The sequence below is a fragment of the Armigeres subalbatus genome, chromosome 1, assembly GCF_024139115.2.
Source record: "Armigeres subalbatus isolate Guangzhou_Male chromosome 1, GZ_Asu_2, whole genome shotgun sequence".
Classification (NCBI taxonomy): Eukaryota; Metazoa; Arthropoda; class Insecta; order Diptera; family Culicidae; genus Armigeres; species Armigeres subalbatus.
Genome location: NC_085139.1, coordinates 299,709,956 through 299,732,583, shown reverse-complemented (window position 1 = coordinate 299,732,583; position 22,628 = coordinate 299,709,956). Strand labels below are relative to the sequence as shown.

Sequence of the window (22,628 nt, the reverse complement as noted above, 5' to 3'; positions counted from 1 at the left end):
TCAAATAGGTGTTTGTTCCTAATAAATTGCATTGAAGACACTGGCAATTGGCCCTGACGAAAGCGAGAGAACAAAATGGGGGCCGGCTGATGCTTTTTTATTTCACCCAGCAAGGGTTATAGGACGTCAATTTTAAAATGCTTATTAAAGCGTTAAAACACATTTTAGCCTAAAATTGTTCACTTTTTTGGGCTAGAAATTTAATTTACTTTCATATAGGTAACACGAAAGTTGAATTATTTTGATTAAAAAAACATGTGTAGATAAGGAGCCTAACATGTAGTTTTTCAAAATTCTAATCCTACGTATTAAAAAGTTTTCAACATATCACTGTTTACAAGAGTTCCAAATACGACGCGTTGTGTATAAGTCAGACCTTTAGTAAGTCACACCACAGTTGCCGTTACTCACTGAGAAACAAGAGGTGTTGCTTGGGATGAAGCCGACTCCGATCCCTTGTTCCACCTCTAGCCATCCTTGAGTCCACGCGCCACCTTCTGTATAGCTCCGAGACGATTTGGGCGATAGCCGATAAAACGGCGTTCCAGCCAACTTCATCTTTACACATCCTCCGAACTAGGTTGTCCGGGGTAGTATCCAGGCCACATGTGGCAAGCATGTGGTCACGCATTGCGCGAAAACGTGGGCACACGAACAACACGTGTTCCGCCGTTTCCTCTAAACTTGCGCACACCAAACACTCGGGCGAGGCCGAGCAAGCCAGCTGCGTTACCTGCACTGTGATTTTGCAGCACGCTTAAACGCCGGGCACTTCGAACCCCCCATGGGGTGCTTGCTGTTCACAGCTTTGCTGGAACATATCAAACAATTGGGAGGGTTCGTGCAGCATTGTGCCTTCTGTCCCTCCAATCCGCAATGTCGACAGAGCTTGCTTCTGTCAAGGCCTTTGCAGTCCCATTGCTTGTGCCCCGGTTCCAGGCACTTGAAGCAAACTTCGGGTTGCTCGTATATGTCCACAGGGCACACCGACCATCTCACCTTGATGCTCCCTAACTTGACTACCTTGGAGGCATCCGCTACAGATAGCCGAACCAATGCTACCTGTGTCCCTGCCGGACCTTTCCGTAGCCGAACGGCTGCGGTGGGCGTCTCCACTTCACACTGCCGCCGCAGTGCCGTGACGAGCTCTTCGACTTCGGTGATCTCGTCCAGGTCTTTAACCCTTAGATTCACCTCCGTCGTGAATGCCCTCACCTTGACCGTCTCGCCTAGGACTTCCCCTGCCAACTTCTTGTAGGCGGCGCCCTTTTGCGAGACGCCCCGTTTCAGCTCGAGGATCATCTCGCGCCGAGTTCACCGAGCTTGACGTCACTCCTCATCGCCTTCAAGACATCCGAGTACTTAGCCTCGTCCATCTTTATGACTAGGGTATCGCCGTTGGAGCGATTGGCGCCTACCCTAGACTTCTTGCTACCCTCATTCGCCTGGGCCGACTTTTCGGCCCTTGACGTCTTCGGTTTCCTCTTGTTCTTGACCAGGGTCCAGGAGGCGTAATCCTCCTCTATTTCCCTGGTCTGGGGCGGCTGAGAGCTCTCAGCCTGCCGTAACCCCTTACCACCGTCTTTCCTGGAGACTGTCTCCCCCGTTTTTGTGTCTGCTCCGTTGGAGCAGTCACCCCCGACGTACCCGCAAATACTTGAGCCTCAGTCTGGGTAGACTTTGGTACCACCGTCTTCGCTGGCACGCCTTCGGTCGATTCGACCTTGCCCGAGTCCGCGAATCCTTGGGCCTCAGTCTGGGTAGACCTCAACTCCACGGATTTCACGGGTTTACGCTTGGCCGTCCCGACCGCCCTCTCCTGCCTGGCGTCTAACATCGACTTTCGAAGTTTCAGCAAGCTCCTCCGTCGCCACCTCGAAGGCCGAAAGCCCATCACGTTTCCGGTTCATCGCCCCCACAAGTCATGGGCCGTCAATAACCTCTACCGGCATAGCCGAGATAAGGAGATAAGGATCTCAAAAGTAAAACATGAGTATCACTAGTGTCCAATCTACGAATTACACCGTAACAATGCTAATGCTAATGCTAATCATATAGCCTTTACGTATACTTAGTATACGAGAAAGGCAAAAAGAAGGAAAAAGAAAGAAGGAGTTTCTCATTTTTAATCAACTATCAAAACCTATCGAACATCTCAAAACAGATCGGTTCCAAAACTCGCGTACGACCACATACAGTTTAATTTTTTTTGAAACTTTATTTTAAAGAAAGCATCGGTTCTGATCAAGAAGAGAAAATATTATTTGTTTTTTTTTATTTCATTGTGCCAAATGACAATTATGTCAAATGTTTGTATGCCAATCGGGGTATAATCCTTGGGCCTTCCTTAGCCGTGCGGTAAAATGCGTGACTAGAAAGCAAGACCATGCTGATGGTGGCTGGGTTCAATTCCCGGTCCGGTTTAGGAAATTTTTGGGTTGCAAATTTTCTCAGTTTAAGTGGTTTTAGTGGTCCGGGTGTTTGGTTTTGTATAATGCATTCGGAAAGTATATCAAATCGTTCGCGATTAAACAGAATTTTAATATTTTTGTTCACCAATCTAATGTACATCTACAAAAAGTACCCTTTATAAATGTACTACTACCAGGAAATCATTTTTTTTAATGCGCATGCGAAACAAGCTACGAAAGAGAACCAACGACAAAGCTTTGTTTTTGTCGGAGATAATTATGACAAATAACCTAAAAACTTTGTCAGCAACAAAAAAGAAGACAATCTTGTTGCTAACTTTTCATCCCGTTATTTTGCATTATTTCCAGAGCAAATTTCGGTTTTATGTTATCATAGTTTCTGCTTTAATGGAAATATTTGAGAATCGAATAAGGATTACAAAATTAGCATCGTATTTTCCGCAGAGCATGCAAGGCAAATGATTCTTGTCATATTGTGTTCGGGTTCTGATAAAGGATTGTCGCTAGTAACAATCTCTCTTGATGACAAAGAGTATATTGTTAGGTGTTGCTCGAATATTGATTCCCTGACTACTACAAATCTCATATAAAACTTATAGGGTGGGTGTACCAATTGTCGCCATACATAAGAACAACTTTTTTTTTTTTCAAATAAGTAAAAGGCATGCGGAAAGGCAAACTCATTTTTTGCTTTATTGTATACTAAGTATTCGTAAAGGCTACAGCCAACCAGAGAATGCATGATGTTATAACAATCTTGCATGAATTCCATGCCCAGATTGCATTAAAAGCTAAGGCCCATGCACAGATTGCATTAAGTCAATATAGCAAGCTATTGCATTAGGTCTCTGGTGACAAGAATGAAATCAAGACAAGAAAATAATCCTTGCCATCATTATTTGCTTACAAAAAAATTGGCCGAAGGCGAGAATTTAACCTACACAGTTGACCTACAATTGTACGTAGTTAATTGATGCCGAGGACATTTTGGAGGTCGTTGATGCATATGCCTTTCGAGCTGTACTTCAGCACATTTAGCGAATTCTAGAATACTTCTGTGGGACACGGCGACAAATTTCACATGAATCATATATTCTTGGCGAACCGCACAGGATGCCCAGCATATTTTGTTGTGCGTATTACCTCTCTATTTATGGAAGAATTCGAGACCTGAACTCATGAATGTTTTGGATGAGTATGAATGTCCCCAATAGTATCCTCAACACATAAAAACTTCTTGCATACATAGGCGATCTTGCCCGATCTCACTCGTGTTTTATTTTCGATCTGTCAATTATTTTGTTGATTGCAGCATCGCAATCTAGATCGATTTCAGTTCGAGCTTGATGACTTTTTTCAACGCAGATAAAATCGTTACATGTTGATAAATTTTCGAACTTTTTCCGTCAAATTGATCAACACTTAGTATATATAAACAAAGCTGATCCAAAACGAACCAATCAGTAAGGAAATCTTGAAAGTCGGTCCCCCTTTCGTCAGTTAAGGAAAACCAAACTCACTTTTATACATAGAAGAAGATAGAAAGAAGATAGATGAGAAGAATATATGTCTACAGTTTTTGCTGATATCTTTTTTCCTTCACGTCTGACATGATTTGGTATTTTACGTGACAAGATTTAAAGAAAGCAGACCATACCTCGAAGATAAGGAATTGGCTCCAAATATCGGTAAATACGGTAATAAGATAAATGACACCAGCAGAGAAATTCGGAGACGCATAGTGGCTGGAAATCGTACGTACTTTGGACTCCGCAAGACGCTCCGATCGAATAGAGTTCGCCGCCGTGCCAAACTGACAATCTACAAAACGCTAATTAGACCGGTAGTCCTCTACGGACACGAGACCTGGACGATGCTCGTGGAGGACCAACGCGCACTTGGAGTTTTCGAAAGGAAAGTGCTGCGTACCATCTATGGTGGAGTGCAGATGGTGGACGGTACGTGGAGGAGGCGAATGAACCACGAATTGCATCAGCTGTTGGGAGAACCATCCATCGTTCACACCGCGAAAATCGGACGACTGCGATGGGCCGGGCACGTAGCCAGAATGTCGGACAGTAACCCGGTGAAAATGGTTCTCGACAACGATCCGACGGGCACAAGAAGGCGAGGTGCGCAGCGGGCAAGGTGGATCGATCAGGTGGAAGATGACTTGCGGACCCTCCGTAGACTGCGTGGTTGGCGACGTGTAGCCATGGACCGAGCCGAATGGAGAAGACTCTTATATACCGCACAGGCCACTTCGGCCTTAGTCTGATTAAATCTATATATATATAAATGAAATGGTCTGTGTTCGTATCCGGATAGCTCGAAAACGACTGAATGGATTGTCTTCTTTCCTTCAGCAAATATGTTCGTTATCGTTTCCGACGGGTTTATATGATATTTCCTCATGCAAAAATCACGAGTAAGGTTGAGTAAATCGTGAAAAACTAAAATTAAGAATCGTAAGGAAATTTCACCTAGCCAGTTCACAACAACATTTTCGCCTACTATGCAGGACAACGTCTGCCGGGTCAACTAGTAATAATAATAAAGATAACTGGGAAACGTTCGAAATCACTTCTGCTTCATATATTTATGTATCTACTTCATTTTGTGAAGCTAGAACTTGATTGCAGTGGATAACTGAAGAAATTTTGCCATAATTGCAAAAAATAACAAAAAACACACACAGACATATTCTAAGCTCATGAACGCGGGGAGGGGTCTAGTGAGCGGTACTTAGGTCAAAATGTATTCCTCCAAAAATTAGTTCTTCATCAATTGAAGAGCTAATAAAAGTGATTCAATAGAAGGCTCGGGTAAATATAGTTAACTAAAAGGCTCAGGTGCACTGGGAAAAGTGACCAGTAATGAATTATTTATTTGTTTCATTAACAATAATTCATCCTGAAATAACGCGTATTTTTCTATATCATTTCTGATAATAACCTTGGAGTTAATTCGCAGTTTTCACTCACCTATGACCGTAGGTGGCCACCAGGTTACATGAGAAATATACAAAAAGATACAAAGTAGGCCAATGAAATGGGCCTGAGATCGAACGCAAGGCCTCCTGTGTATGAGGCAGAAACGGTAATCATATGGCTATCAAGCATACTTTTCTGCACACATTGGTTTTCAAATCCCGAATTACTGTAAATGACGGCACTTTTAAATATCCTGCGATATCTAACAAAACTGGTTGATCCATATATCACCACCCAACGGATGTAATCCAAACTAAACAGTTTTTTATAATATTGGTTGGGTCTTATATCAACGATTCGGGGTTATATAATCAAACTGGTGGTCTCACATGTACTTCCACTACTCTACGGATGAATTTTAAACTTCACAATATTTCAACATATTGGTTTCCAATTCCCGAACAACTTTGTAGAAGACGGCAATTTTCTTAATCTCCCAGATCCCAAAATATTGAAGAACTGATATCTCATATGCAGTAGCACCTCCTTGCGGATGAATTTTAAATTATTCAGTTTTTCAACATATTGGTTTTTTAAATTTCACAGATCCCGAAATATCGAACTAAACTGATATCTTATTTACGCCACCTTGCGGATGAATTCTAAACTAATTAGTTTCTCAACATATTGATTTCCAATCCTCGAACAACAATACGGCAACTTTCTAATTCCCACAGATCCCGAGATATCTAACCAAACTAATAACTCATATACACTAGCGCCGCCTTACGGCTGAATTCTGAACTAAACAGTTTTTCAACATATTGGTTTCCAACCCTTGAACTTTGTAGAAGACGGAAATTTCCTAAATCCCTTAGATCCCGAGATATCGAACCAAACTGGCATTTTCATGTACACTAGCGCCGCTCAGTGGGAGAATTCTTAATCAATTTTTTTCTTGACTCATAAGACCGCATGGGATTATAGATGGATTTAGATTTTTTTCAGAGTTTTTAGAGTTTTTAGAATATTTATAAGAAACATTGCGCCATTTATTGAGAAGATGGACTATTTTCACCGGTGTTCCGTTGGTTTCGGATTTTCCGGAAGACCAGCAGAAAATCCATTGGACTGGAAAATGTCATCAATGAGAGCATATATCCCCTTTATCATTTTCCCGAAAAAATCACGTGGATTTCAATGTTTGGCAAGTATGATCAGCGACCTAAGAGTGTCTCAAACTCCAGTGTACAATAACATCGCGATGAGAAAGCAACAGACATTACCATCTACTATCAAAACGTAGGTGGTCTGAACACCAGCATCGACGACCACCGCCTCGCTGTTTCCAGTTCCTGCTACGCCGTTATAGTAATAACAGAGACATGGCTCGACTCCAGAACACTTTCCAGCCAAATGTTTGGTCACGATTACGAAGTATTTCGATGCGATCGGAATCAACACAACAGCAGGAAGTCTATTGGTGGTGGTGTCTTGATTGCCGTGCGTTCCGGAATCAAAGCAAAACCAGTTGAAAGCGATTCTTGGAGGAGTCTCGAACAAGTCTGGGTATCAATCGAGATTGGTGACCGTATACTGTTCCTGTGCTCGTTGTATATCCCTCCTGATCTGGTCCGTGACATACAACTCATCGATACTCACTGCCAGTCAGTCTTCGCCATCTTTGAAACGGCCACTCCGACTGACGAAGTGCTTGTCCTGGGCGATTTCAACCTGACTGGTGTCTCTTGGAAGCAGTCCCACGGCGGTTTCCTTTACCCTGATCCAGAACATTCGATCCTGCATGCTGGCGCTGTCAGCCTTTTGGATAACTACAGCTCAGCCGCTCTTAGCCAAATAAACGGCATTGTAAATGAAAACGGTCGCACTTTGGACCTATGCTTTGTAAGCAGCCAGGACAATGCACCGCACCGCTTGCGCACTGGTCAAAAATGCTGCTCATCACCCTCCACCACTTATCAGCATCGAATACAGTCATGTACACGACTTCATTGAACGTACTGTGCCCGTTTCATACGATTTTAAGAAAGCCGACCACTTAAGTATTACAGAAGCATTATCGAGTATCGATTGGGGAAACGTTCTCAATACGCATGATGTGGATGAAGCTGCTCTAGCCTTCTCACATGTCATGATGTACGTCATCGATAGGCACGTTCCAAAGAGAGTTCTGAATAACATTTCGCGACCTCCCTGGCAGACAAGCGGGTTACGAAAACAGAAGACAGTTAAGAGAGCTGCTCTGAGGAAATTTACCAAGTATCGGACACTACCACTGCGAGATCAGTACGTGAGGCTCAACCATGAATACCAGCGTGTCAGTCGTCAGAACTTTTTGCGTTACCAGCACAGAATTGAGCGTAAGTTCAAGCGGCGGCCAAAGTCTTTTTGGAGTTACATCAACAAACAGCGCAAAGAATCTGTTCTGCCATCTTCAATGCAGTACAACGGTGAAACAGCGTCTACCCCATCGGAGCTCTTTGGGCAATTCGCTGAAAAATTTGCCAGTGTCTTTAGCGATGAGCGTATTAGTGCTGACCAAGTTAGACTCGCAGCTAGCAACGTTCCATTAAGCAACCAAACATTAGGCGTGTTAGATGTCGACGTTCACGCTATATCTAGGGCCGCAACAAAACTCAAATCGTCCTATAATCCAGGACCAGACGGTATTCCGTCTGCTTTCCTCAAAAACAAATTTCTTGTTTGGTTGACCCTCTTCATCGTATTTTTCATTTGTCACTGTCTAGTGGAATATTTCCATCTTGCTGGAAAATCGCTCACATGTTCCCGGTTCACAAGAAAGGTAGCAAACGCAACGTAGACAATTACCGAGGAATCACCTCATTAAGCGCCGTTTCTAAGCTGTTCGAACTCGTTGTCATGGAACCACTACATTCGCACTGCAAGCAACATCTCAGCCCCGACCAACACGGCTTTACCACCGGTTGTTCTACCACTAGCAATTTTCTATGCCTTACTTCGTACATCACCAACAGCATGCTCAGAAGGATGCAAACCGATGTTATCTACACCGATCTGTCCGCCGCATTTGACAAGTTGAACGATAGCATGGCTGTTGCCAAACTCGACAGGTACGGCATCGGTAGTGATTTATTGTGCTGGTTCCGCTCATACTTGACTGGCCGACAACTGATGGTGACTTTAGATGACTGCGAATCGAATAGTTTCCAAGCAACATCTGGAATACCGCAAGGAAGCCATCTTGGGCCACTTATATTCCTACTCTACTTCATTGACGTCCATCTAGTCATCGAAAGCCCTCGACTGTCGTATGCTGACGATTTGAAAATGTTTCTCCAAATTAGTTCAACTACTGACTGTCTTAATTTACAACGGCAGATCACTCATTTTTCCAGCTGGTGTTCTCTCAACCGTATATACGGTCGTAAACCCAGCCAAGTGCTCCGTCATAACGTTCACTCGAAAGAAACAACCGATAATTTTCGACTATGTACAATCTACTTGACACGACACTCGAACGCACGAAGCACATCAAGGACCTTGGTGTAGTCCTGGACTCAGAGCTAACATTTAAGTAGCACATCTCGTACGCTGTCGATAAAGCTTCTAGGACATTGGGACTCATATTTAGGATTGCCAAAATTTTTTCCGACATTTATTGCTTGAAAGCCATCTACTGTTCTCTTGTGCGTTCTACCCTAGAGTACTGCTCTGCAGTTTGGAGCCCAGCGTACAACAATGGCGCCGAACGTATCGAATCGGTCCAACGTCGGTTCCTGCGATTTGCACTTCGGAAGTTGCCATGGAGGGATCTGTTTTGCCTACCGAGCTATGAGAGCCGATGCCAGTTGATCGATCTGGAGCTTCTTCGTGCTAGGAGAGATACCACCCAGGCGATGACGATCGCCGATATACTACAGGGACGAATCGACTGCGAAGGTATTCTGGAGCAGATAGATTTGAATGTTCGACCAAGGACACTCCGCATTAGCGGAATGCTTAGACCACCACTGCAAAGGACAAATTACGGACTACATGGGGCAATCGGTGGCTTGCAACGCGTATTCATCAGAGTTGCAACATTGTTTGACTTCCATTTATCGCGTAATATGTTACGTCGGAGGTTTTTGTCTTTTTAACACACCTAGATAGCAATTTTACTACTGTGACTTTTTGAATTGATTGTGATTACTAAATGTAAAAAAAATAAATATTTAAAATATTATTTTATAAATTTTGGGGGCCACACAGAGCCTGTTGATGTTGTAAACAAATAAACAAATTTGAATTGGCTCCATTATGACGGATTTCAGGACTGTTGTACTTTTTACAACACGCGAGTTCTCGTGTTATGAAAGTTGAAGCGAGTTGCGGAAGGTTAAGGGTTAAGCTTGCAAAAGGTTTCATTCGACGGGGAATCCTGTCCAACTGTTTCCTATTGAAAATTGACCAGATCGGACTATGGGATCAAAAGTCATGGCCACAATACGGTTTATATTAAAAATGCGCTAAAAAATTTTACTCAAGTTTTATTTTAGTTTATCTAATGCACGAGTAAGGCCCATCACCACTACGTGAATCAACCAGGGTTTTATATATAGGCAACGATGATCGGTTTGTTTGCTTTATGAAAGCTAGTAATCAAAAAAAATCTATTGAATCGCTTTCGTTGTTTAGACCAATTATCGTTTGTTTATATAATTTATTTTAATTTATTCTAATGAAAAATACTCTTCAATTCGATCGGTTCGCTGCATATTTCCATTGCAAACCAAATGGACCAAACAGTTTACACAAATTTGCCTACATGCCAAACAATAATTTATCATCGAAGAATCATCAATCGTCGTCGTTGTCGTCCCACGTTCACGTTGATATTCGATGGAAAATCATTTTTTTCAGTACGGAACAGAATGAGGGAAAAGCTGCGGACAAGCCGACCGGTGTGTGGCGAAAGGACGAACCTCCTATTATTATCGGCCGCAATCATAAAACATTCAGCCCGGCTGCTCGCAATCCAATGACCATTGCCTCAGGGCCTTTGTGTTTGACGTTTTGCTACGGTTGTTGGTTGGTGGGCGGGAGACAGCGAAAGTATCTAATACGATAGGACTCTTCGCCTACACCGCCGACGACGTCCTCAAGCTGGAAAATGGAAAATGATTTAATGAGTCTGTTTGTGGGTATTGTGGCTGTTGGCGCTGCTCATGAGTTCAGCACCGACCCGGTGCAATTACTGTTGTGTTGCTCTTGCTGCTCAGTCAGCTGAATTGGTATGCAATCAGAGCGTTCTTCAAGGTAGCAATTAGATCCGATACCCACGCAGCGTTTCTTTTTTTTCAATGCCGCATTGACGAAAGCGTGGTAAGAGATACCCAGAATTGAATGGGATGATGCAAGCGAACGCGTGTGCGTCTGAAGCCCACGTGGAAATATGACATCGAGGATCAGACCTGCGGTAGTGGTGGCGGTTGTCGACATTTCACAAGGTTTTCCAGGATGATTTATAAAAACCTTCAGATTGCCAAAGTAACATGGTCCACCTTTTATATTGACTCAAACTTGCCTTAAAACATTAAATGTATGTTTGTTTGAAGAGAAATAAAATAAAAGTTATGAGAGCAATATTGTCATTGCTCTTATGGAACTTAATTAATCACTTTGAAGCAAACCAAAAAAGCATTACCGCGATTTAAATCACAGATTCGGGTACACCAGTCACGTTAGCCATAACGTTCTAGAAAACGTGATTGGTTGAATCCCTGTGTTTTTGGCTGGTTCACGAATTCGTGAACGCTTTTTTGTGTGCCGTTTTTAACACTTTAATTGCGCTAAAATTTAATTGAAAAAAAGGCGGCGATACAATTTTACTCAGTCGGTGTATAGATGCATGTTAGCTTGTTCTGAAGTACAAGTAGCAAGATTCTGCAATTTAAATACAACAGATTTTTTTTCGCATGTTAGCAAAATAAACTTTCATTTGTCACACATATTGCTCGGTATGCTATAATACACTTTGGTGTACAAAAAGAATAAACATCAAACAACATATGAATATTGTAATGGACTCGCAAGAGCATATTTTCATTACTGAAATGCATCGTATAAAGAATCTCACTTATAGTTGCAAAACTGTTCTGTACAGAAGATGAATGCGTTACATCACTGGGCACACATTCTACTTCTAAATGAATTCCATTATCATGCTCCATACACACTCTTCATATACCACATGGTTTCAACATCCATAAATCTCTCTCATCACTATCTAGCCTAATAACTTACCATGTGTTAAAATATTAATCGTCTCGTTGTGCACGTAGAACAAACTGCTGAGACATCCTTTGACGCCCTGCAGCGGCCGGTAGCCGGTCAGGACGTACGGATTGAACTGCAGGTGCTGCGGCATATCCTTCCACTGCAGCAGGTCATCCGGTGGGGTGAGCAGTTTGTTCAGTTGCTTCATCAGCGGTGCCCGGCCCGGGCCGTCTTCGTCCTCTTCGTAGTCGTCCCGTTGGCACTGTTTCGTTGTGACCGGCCCCGTTGGCGTTGACGCTTGTGTCGTTGGGGGCGGTAACGAGGATGCCGTCGACGATGCACTTCGCACCGTTTCCGGCGAGGACGACAGCGAGGACGATGTCGACGACGATGGCAGCAGCAGCAGTGGACGACAGTGCCCACCGGTAGTCGTCGTCATGATGGAACTATTATTAGCTGTCGTAGAAGAAATAGGCACCACGGAAATGGGGGCAGTAGCCGATTCGAGCACCACCGGGGAGATCACACCCGCACACTCGGCCGGTTGCATTTTGTCCGGTTCCTCCAGCTTGGGGAATTATTGAGCCGCCACTATCGTGACCGACCGTAATGTACACAGAACGCGTTTCGTCGGGAAAGACTAAGCAGTGCTAAAATACGCATGGAAGTTGAGGGTATGCGATAATACATGCAATTTTTTTTAATGATTCACAAATCAGTTATGATTATGAAAATATATAAAATTTTCTGGGGGTTCAAGCCAGGATTTCTTATTATAATTGGGCCATCATTCTACTAAAACGCTATAAACAATTTACTATTTTATAATTTCCTTAATGCGAGTGAATTTAGTTTTGGATACCGGGAAGCATGTTCTTAACTCACAGACTAGCTATTGTTTTTTTTTGTATACATCTATTGACATAAAACAGATATTTTAATTGCAGGGCCAATTACAAATTCCTTTCATGAGTGCTTTTCAAGTGAAAATGGTCTAAAAGTTCACGATGTTTTCTTATGGTTGCCTGAGATAGGAATAAGCGTTTTGCTCGCTGCTCGACGTCCAGGATATTATATTTAACATTATTTGAAAGGCTGACAGCCTTGTGAATAAGGAAAAAAACAATAGGAAAGTCGCATGTAGAAAAAAAATTATTTTAAAATTTTCTACATTTATCGAAGGCTGATATCGAAGAATTATTATCCTCCAGAATCCTGAAGGGATTCCATTGGGAATCCTAACGGGATTCCATTGGGAATCCTAACGGGATTCCATTGGGAATCCTAACGGGATTCCATTGGGAATCCTAACGGGATTCCATTGGGAATCCTAACGGGATTCCATTGGGAATCCTAACGGGATTCCATTGGGAATCCTAACGGGATTCCATTCGGAATCCTAACGGGATTCCTTTCGGAATCCTAACGGGATTCCTTTCGGAATCCTAACGGGATTCCTTTCGGAATCCTAACGGGATTCCTTTCGGAATCCTAACGGGATTCCATTCGGAATCCTAACGGGATTCCATTCGGAATCCAAACGGGATTCCATTCGGAATCCAAACGGGATTCCATTCGGAATCCAAACGGGATTCCATTCGGAATCCAAACGGGATTCCATTCGGAATCCAAACGGGATTCCATTCGGAATCCTAACGGGATTCCATTCGGAATCCTAACGGGATTCCATTCGGAATCCTAACGGGATTCCATTCGGAATCCTAACGGGATTCCATTCGGAATCCTAACGGGATTCCATTCGGAATCCTAACGGGATTCCATTCGGATTCCATTCGGAATCCCAACTAGATTCCATTCGGAATCCCAACTAGATTCCATTCGGAATCCCAACGGGATTCCATTCGGAATCCCAGCGGGATTCCATTCGGAATCCTTACGGAACGCGTGAGGAATTCCATCCGGAACCCGTGAGGGATTCCATCCAAAACCCGTGAGGGAATTCATTCGGAACCCGTGAAGGATTCCATCCGGAACCATTGAGGGATTCCATCCGGAATCCGTTAGGGATTCCATCCGGAATTCGTTAGAGATACCATCTGGAATCCGTGAGAGATTCCATTCGGAATCCATGAGGGATTCCATCCGGAATCTGTAAGGGATTCCATCCGGAATCCGTGAGGGATTCCATCCGGAATCCGTGAGGGATTCCATCCGGAATCCGTGGGGGATTCCATCCGGAATTCGTGAGGGATTCCATCCGGAATCCGTGAGGGATTCCATCCGGAAACCGTGAGGGATTCCATCCGGAATCCGTGAGGGATTCCATCCGGAATCCGAACGGGATTCCATCCGGAATCCGAACGGGATTCCATCCAGAATCCGAACGGGATTCCATCCGGAATCCGAACGGGATTCCATCCGGAATCCGAACGGGATTCCATCCGGAATCCGAACGGGATTCCATCCGGAAGCCGAACGGGATTCCATTCGGAATCCGAACGCGATTCCATTCGGAATCCGTTAGGGATTCCATCCGGAATCCGTTAGGGATTCCATCCGGAATCCGTTAGGGATTCCATCCGGAATCCGTTAGGGATTCCATCCGGAATCCGTTAGGGATTCCATCCGGAATCCGTTAGGGATTCCATCCGGAATCCGTTAGGGATTCCATCCGGAATCCGTTAGGGATTCTATCCGGAATCCGTTAGGGATTCCATTCGGAATCCGTTAGGGATTCCATTCGGAATCCGTTAGGGATTCCTTCCGGAATCCGTTAGGGATTCCTTCCGGAATCCGTTAGGGATTCCATCCGGATTCCGTTAGGGATTCCATCCGGAATCCGTTAGGGATTCCATCCGGAATCCGTTAGGGATTCCATCCGGAATCCGTTAGGGATTCCATCCGGAATCCGTTAGGGATTCCATCCGGAATCCGTTAGGGATTCCATCCGGAATCCGTTAGGGATTCCATCCGGAATCCGTTAGGGATTCCATCCGGAATTCGTTAGTGATACCATCTGGAATCCGTGAGAGATTCCATCCGGAATCCGTGAGGGATTCCATCCGGAATCCGTTAGGGATTCCATCCGGAATCCATGAGGAATTCCATCCGGAATCCGTGAGGGATTCCATCCGGAATTCGTGAGGGATTCCATCCGGAATTCGTGAGGGATTCCATCCGGAATCCGTGAGGGATTCCATCCGGAATTCGTGAGGGATTCCATCCGGAATCCGTCAGGGATTCCATCCGGAATTCGTGAGGGATTCCATCCGGAATCCATGAGGGATTCCATCCGGAATTCGTGAGGGATTCCATCCGGAATCCGTTAGGGATTCCATCCGGAATCCGTTAGGGATTCCATCCGGAATCCGTTAGGGATTCCATCCGGAATCCGTTAGGGATTCCATCCGGAATCCGTTAGGGATACTATCCGGAATCCGTTGGGGATTCCATCCGGAATCCGTAGGGGATTCCATCCGGAATCCGTTAGGGATTCCATCCGGAATCCGTTAGGGATTCCATCCGGAATCCGTTAGGGATTCCATCCGGAATCCGTTAGGGATTCCATCCGGAATCCGTTAGGGATTCCATCCGGAATCCGTTAGGGATTCCAACCGGGATTCCATCCGGAATCCGTTAGGGATTCCATCCGGAATCCGTTAGGGATTCCATCCGGAATCCGTTAGGGATTCCATCCGGAATCCGTTAGGGATTCCATCCGGAATCCGTTAGGGATTCCATCCGGAATCCGTTAGGTATTCCACCCGGAATCCGTTAGGGATTCCATCCGGAATCCGTTAGGGATTCCATCCGGAATCCGTTGGGGATTCCATCCGGAATCCGTTGGGGATTCCATCCGGAATCCGTTGGGGATTCCATCCGGAATCCGTTGGGGATTCCATCCGGAATCCGTTGGGGATTCCATCCGGAATCCGTTGGGGATTCCATCCGGAATCCGTTGGGGATTCCATCCGGAATCCGTTGGGGATTCCATCCGGAATCCGTTAGGGATTTCATCCGGAATCCGTTAGGGATTCCATCCGGAATCCGTTAGGGATTCCATCCGGAATCCGTTAGGGATTCCATCCGGAATCCGTTAGGGATTCCATCCGGAATCCGTTAGGGATTCCATCCGGAATCCGTTAGGGATTCCATCCGGAATCCGTTAGGGATTCCATCCGGAATCCGTTGGGTTATTCCATTTGGAATCCGTTGGGTTATTCCATTTGGAATCCGTTAGGGATTCCATTTGGAATCCGTTAGGGATTCCATTTGGAATCCGTTAGGGATTCCATTTGGAATCCGTTAGGGATTCCATCCGGAATCCGTGAGGGGTTCCATCCGGAATACGTGAGGGATTCCATCCAGAATCCGTTAGGGATTCCATCCGGAATCCGTGAGGGATTCCGTCCGGAATCCGTGAGGGATTCCGTCCGGAATCAGTAAGGGATTCCGTCCGGAATCAGTAAGGGATTCCGTCCGGAATCCGTGAGGGATTCCGTCCGGAATTCTTGAGGGATTCCATCCGGAATCCGTTAGGGATTCCATCCGGAATCCGTTAGGGATTCCATCCGGAATCCGTTAGGGATTCCATCCGGAATCCGTTAGGGATTCCATCCGGAATCCGTTAGGGATTCCATCCGGAATCCGAACGGGATTCCATCCGGAATCCGTTAGGGATTCCATCCGGAATCCGAACGGGATTCCATCCGGAATCTGAACGGGATTCCATCCGGAATCCGAACGGGATTCCATCCGGAATCCGAACGGGATTCCATCCGGAATCCGAACGGGATTCCATCCGGAAGCCGAACGGGATTCCATTCGGAATCCGAACGCGATTCCATTCGGAATCCGTTAGGGATTCCATCCGGAATCCGTTAGGGATTCCATCCGGAATCCGTTAGGGATTCCATCCGGAATCCGTTAGGGATTCCATCCGGAATCCGTTAGGGATTCCATCCGGAATCCGTTAGGGATTCCATCCGGAATCCGTTAGGGATTCCATCCGTAATCCGTTAGGGACTCCATCCAGAATCCGTTAGGATTCCATCCGAATCCGTTAGGGATTCCATCCGTAATCCGTTAGGGACTCCATCCAGAATCCGTTAGGGATTCCATTCGAAATCCGTTAGGGATTACATCCGGAATCCGTTAGGGATTACATCCGGAATCCGTTAGGGATTCCATCCGGAATCCGTTAGAGATTCCATCCGGAATCCGTTAGGGATTCCATCCGGAATCCGTTAGGGATTCCATCCGGAATCCGTTAGGGATTCCATCCGGAATCCGTTAGGGATTCCATCCGGAATCCGTTAGGGATTCCATCCGGAATCCGTTAGGGATTCCATCCGGAATCCGTTAGGGATTCCATCCGGAATCCGTTAGGGATTCCATCCGGAATCCGTTAGGGATTCCATTCGGAATCCGTTAGGGATTCCATTCGGAATCCGTTAGGGATTCCATTCGGAATCCGTTAGGGATTCCATTCGGAATCCGTTAGGGATTCCTTCCGGAATCCGTTAGGGATTCCTTCCGGAATCCGTGAGGGATTCCATCCGGAATCCGTGAGGGATTCCATCCGGAATCCGTGAGGGATTCCATCCGGAATCCATGAGGGATTCCATCCGGAATCCATGAGGAATTCCATCCGGAATCCGTGAGGGATTCCATCCGGAATCCGTGAGGGATTCCATCCGGAATCCGTGAGGGATTCCATCCGGAATCCGTGAGGGATTCCATCCGGAATCCGTGAGGGATTCCATCCGGAATCCGTGAGGGATTCCATCCGGAATCCGTGAGGGATTCCATCCGGAATCCGAACGGGATTCCATCCGGAATCCGAACGGGATTCCATCCGGAATCCGAACGGGATTCCATTCGGAATCCGAACGCGATTCCATTCGGAAACCGTTAGGGATTCCATCCGGAATCCGTTAGGGATTCCATCCGGAATCCGTTAGGGATTCCATCAGGAATCCGTTAGGGATTCCATCCGGAATCCGTTAGGGATTCCATCCGGAATCCGTTAGGGATTCCATCCGGAATCCGTTAGGGATTCCATCCGGAATCCGTTAGGGATTCCATCCGGAATCCGTTAGGGATTCCATCCGGAATCCGTTAGGGATTCTATCCGGAATCCGTTAGGGATTCCATCCGGAATCCGTTAGGGATTCCATCCAGAATCCGTTAGGGATTCCATCCGGAATCCGTTAGGGATTCCATTCGGAATCCGTTAGGGATTCCATTCGGAATCCGTTAGGGATTCCATTCGGAATCCGTTAGGGATTCCTTCCGGAATCCGTGAGGGAATCCATCCGGAATTCGTTAGTGATACCATCTGGAATCCGTGAGAGATTCCATCCGGAATCCGTGAGGGATTCCATCCGGAATCCGTGAGGGATTCCATCCGGAATCCGTGAGGGATTCCATCCGGAATCCATGAGGAATTCCATCCGGAATCCGTGAGGGATTCCATCCGGAATTCGTGAGGGATTCCATCCGGAATCCGTGAGGGATTCCATCCGGAATTCGTGAGGGATTCCATCCGGAATCCGTGAGGGATTCCATCCGGAAACCGTGAGGGATTCCATCCGGAATCCGTGAGGGATTCCATCCGGAATCCGAACGGGATTCCATCCGGAATCCGAACGGGATTCCATCCGGAATCCGAACGGGATTCCATCCGGAATCCGAACGGGATTCCATTCGGAGTCCGAACGCGATTCCATTCGGAATCCGAACGCGATTCCATTCGGAATCCGTTAGGGATTCCATCCGGAATCCGTTAGGGATTCCATCCGGAATCCGTTAGGGATTCCATCCGGAATCCGTTAGGGATTCCATCCGGAATCCGTTAGGGATTCCATCCGGAATCCGTTAGGGATTCCATCCGGAATCCGTTAGGGATTCCATTCGGAATCCTTTAGGGATTCCATCCGGAATACGTGAGGGATTCCATCCGGAATCCGTGAGGGATTCCATCCGGAATCCGTGACGGATTCCATCCGGAATCCGTGAGGGATTCCATCCGGAATCCGTGTGAGATTGCATCCGGAATCCGTGAGGGATTCCATCCGGAATCCGAGAGGGATTCCATTCGGAATCCGTTGAAGATAATATTCGACATCCGTTAGGAATTGCATCCGGAATCCGTTAGGAATTGCATCCGGAATCCGTAAGGGATTCCATCCGGAATCCGTTAGGGATTCCATCCGGACTCCGTTTGGGATTCCATCTGGAATCCGTAAGGGATTCCATCCGAAATCCGTTAGGGATTCTATACGGAATCCGTTTGGGATTCCATCCGGAAATCGTTAGGGTTTCCATACGGAATCCGTTAGGGATTCTATTCGGAATCCGTTAGGGATTCCATTCGGAATCCGTTAGAGATTCTATTCGGAATCCGTTAGGGATTCCATTCGGAATCCGTTAGGGATTCCATTCGGAATCTGTTAGGGATTCCATTCGGAATCCGTTAGGGATTCCATTCGGAATCCATTAGGGACTCCATTCGGAATCCGTTAGGGATTCCATTCGGAATCCGTTAGGGATTCCATTCGGAATCCGTTAGGGATTCCATTCGGAATCCGTTAGGGATTCCATTCGGAATCCGTTAGGGATTCCATTCGGAATCCGTTAGGGATTCCATTCGGAATCCGTTAGGGATTCCATCTTGAATCCGTCAGGGATTCCATCCGGAATCCGTTAGGGATTCCATCCGGAATCCGTTAGGGATTTCATCCGGAATCCGTTAGGGATTCCATCCGGAATCCGTTAGGGTTTCCATCCGGAATCCGTTAGGGATTCCATCCGGAATCAGTTAGGGATTCCATCCGGAATCCGTTAGGGCTTCCATCCGGAATCCGTTAGGGATTCCATCCGGAATCCGTTAGGGATTCCATCCGGAATCCGTTAGGGATTACATCCGGAATGCGTTAGGGATTCCATCCGGAATCCGTTAGGAATTCCATCCGGAATCCGTTAAGGATTCCATCCGGAATCCGTTAGGGCTTCCATCCGGAATCCGTTAGGGACTCCATCCGGAATCCGTTAGGGATTCCATCCGGAATCCGTTAGGGATTCCATCCGGAATCCGTTAGGGATTACATCCGGAATGCGTTAGGGATTCCATCCGGAATCCGTTAGGGATTCCATCCGGAATCCGTTAGGGATTCCATCCGGAATCCGTTAGGGATTCCATCCGGAATCCGTTAGGGATTCCATCCGGAATCCGTTAGGGATTCCATCCGGAATCCGTTAGGGATTGCATCCTGAATCCGTTGGGAATTCCATCCGGAATCCGTTGGGAATTCCATTTGGATTCCGTAATCCCTATCCCGTAAGGGATTTATTTGAAATCCGTTAAGGATTTCATTCGGAATCCGTACAAGACTTCGTTCGGAATCCGTTAAGGATTCCATTCGTAATCTGTTAAGGATTCCATTCGGAATCCGTTAAGAATACAATTCGGAATCCGTTAAAGATTTCATTCGAAATTTTGTTAAGGTTTCCATTCGGAATACGTTAAGGATTCTATTCGGGTTCTGCCAAGGAATCCAAGGAATATACATATTTGGAAAATGTTTGAATGTTATCTGGAATCAAAAAACAATTCTTTATGGTATCTATTTAGGATTCCTTTATAAATCCGATAATTATCTTTCAATGAGTTCATCTGCTCATTGTTACATTCAGTCTGCTGAAGCTTCTATTATGAATTCGCGCAGTATTTCTTTGTTAGTTTACACATCGTCAACATAAAAATGTATGCACTTTGTGTCTGATTTTACCAATTGATGTGTATCAAAAATTTTCTTATTTAAAAAAAAAACGATTTCACTCAATTATCGCATACCCTTACACGAAACACGTGACGTCAGCTACCGTGCTTCTCCACCACCAACTGACTGGCTACCGAAGATAAACTACATGAGCAGTTCAAATCACGAGATGTTTCATTCGTTTACTTCATCACTCGCCCACCTGCGTAATGGGAAAATTCTCGCCCCACCCCGAAACCGTCCCTTCACACGCGCTCACTTGACTCACTTTTCTGCACGATTTTTTCCACCTTCCTCACAATTTCTTCGCGCTGCCTCGGAAGCAACAAAAACAGACTGCAATCGCGTAATCTTTACATAATCTGCTTCATCCTTTCTTCTGCCAAGCAAAACACTTCATCGTTCCATCCGAGCTGGATTGGTTGCGTCGAAAGGTTTCTCTGACTTTCGTTCCTCACTTGGCCCGCCCGGCACAAAACGGCGATTCAGTTCGCCCGTCGACGGCAAATCCCTGAGGCAACCAATCTGCTGCTGGACCTGTTGGGGATAGAAGAGAACACGGTTATTACCTCGATTATTAATTATATCACGACTGACACGACAATAGGGCGAGGTGAGTACAGCCACCCATCCCAGCAACCCTTGATTGCATTTTCCATCGGACCCAACGATAACAAAAGATTTTTTTTTATTCAACCTTTTCTTCCTCACCTGATTTCCCGAGAAAACTGACATACAGATACCGACGGTGATCTTTTCATTTCCTGCTCATAAACTGGGTGTATAAAATTAAAGAACCATCAACGGCGAGAGAAAATGCAATTTCGTTTTCTCTCTTTACATTTTTTTTTTTGAAAAGCTCCGGTTTACTTCGTCACCGGCAACATAGCGCAATCCGATGTTTATTATAAGCGATTTACTTTTGATCATCATCCTCTCGGTAATCCGGTAATTTGCGTGTAAACGGTTTTATGAGTTTGACTTTCTTCTTCCCTTCTTACATGACAAATATAGACCACCACCCTCCCGGGAATCAATATTGGTTATCTATTCGTGAAAATTGGGAGATGTTGGGCGAAAAAATTATACCGAAGGGCGCGATTTTTTCTTTCGTTTGAAACTGATAATTCGTGGCGTACAGGAGCTGACTATGCGTCTCTATCTTCGATTCAAAGTTTCTCAAGTTAACAAATTTTATTATCCTAAAATATATTTAAAATTAATACACAATTAGGCCGCAAACTGATTGTCTTGAAATTCACTTGTTTTTCGGTATTTTTCGAAATGTACGAGCAATGAGATCCACCGTGCTGAAACCAGCATGAACGATCGTTTTAAGTTCCAGCACAGTGCTTAGCAGTTGTTTGAGTCTCATCGTTTGGAATCCAAATTAATGTTATATTTAGGATCAATAGGAAATGTTCCCGAATAGAAAGCCAAATCATAATAAACGGTACTAAAATTTCCCCACACAAATCATCATTCCTTTCATGCAATTTTCATTCTCACTCACGAACAAACTGCACAATAAAATCTCACATATACCCACCTAATTATTTCCACACCAGAACAGATGAGAGCGCAGATAAAAATTTCATATATGAGATTTCGGAGCACCATCTGTGACACGTTTCTCTCACATCGTGATTTTCCGAAAATAAAGAAGGCAAACCGAGCAAATCGGATGACATCGGTCCACCACCCCCTGAGCCGGTTGAAAAAATATTGCAGTTTTGCTTTGTTTATGTTTTTTTTGTCGTTGATTGCCGATATTAAAGTCACCATCGAATTAGGACTCGCTAGGAAAATGAAGTCGGACACCTTCGTTCGCCTTCTTAAAGCTTAATGCATTTGGGTCATCAATTTACTTAAGGTTTATTTGCTCATTGGTTTTTTACAAAGAGATAAGTTAGCATTAATCTATTCTTACTATAAACGTTGTTTTTGTTTTAATATCATGCTCACAAAAAACAATCCAATAAAAACCAAAACGCTTGCTATGAACATGTGAATAAACTCTTTCGCAACAGACTTCGAGTCCGGGCGGTGGGCAATTCAAAACCTTAGCTCGTACACCTACGATCGAAGTAAAGCATGCATGCAACGCTCTTTTGTATTGTTTTGTGAATTTTCGCGCGAGCAAACCACCATCGGCCGGGAAACAGGATTTAACCAGACGAAGCGGGTAAGGTTGCGAACAGATATATGACAGCAGAGGGTTCCCTCAAACACACGCGACGCGATTCTATCGCCTGGCG

The 22,628-nt window shown here is 45.2% G+C and overlaps 1 protein-coding gene across 4 annotated transcripts in view; it reads right to left on the bottom strand.

The window, feature by feature from the left end:
* Positions 1–22,628, bottom strand: part of LOC134207797 (progestin and adipoQ receptor family member 4) — a 100,328-nt gene that overhangs the window by 54,095 nt on the left and 23,605 nt on the right. The window contains exons 1-3 of one of the 4 annotated variants that reach the window (XM_062683715.1): positions 21,082–21,130; positions 20,639–20,907; positions 11,654–12,276 (exon numbers count right to left, since the gene is read on the bottom strand). In XM_062683715.1, coding sequence (XP_062539699.1) covers positions 11,654–12,176 — 523 coding nt within the window. In that variant the 5' untranslated portion in view covers positions 12,177–12,276; positions 20,639–20,907; positions 21,082–21,130. Of the gene's footprint in view, positions 1–11,653; positions 12,277–20,444; positions 20,563–20,638; positions 20,908–21,081; positions 21,131–22,628 lie in introns of those variants that run through there. The other 3 variants (XM_062683714.1, XM_062683713.1, XM_062683716.1) reach the window with 3 other exon arrangements.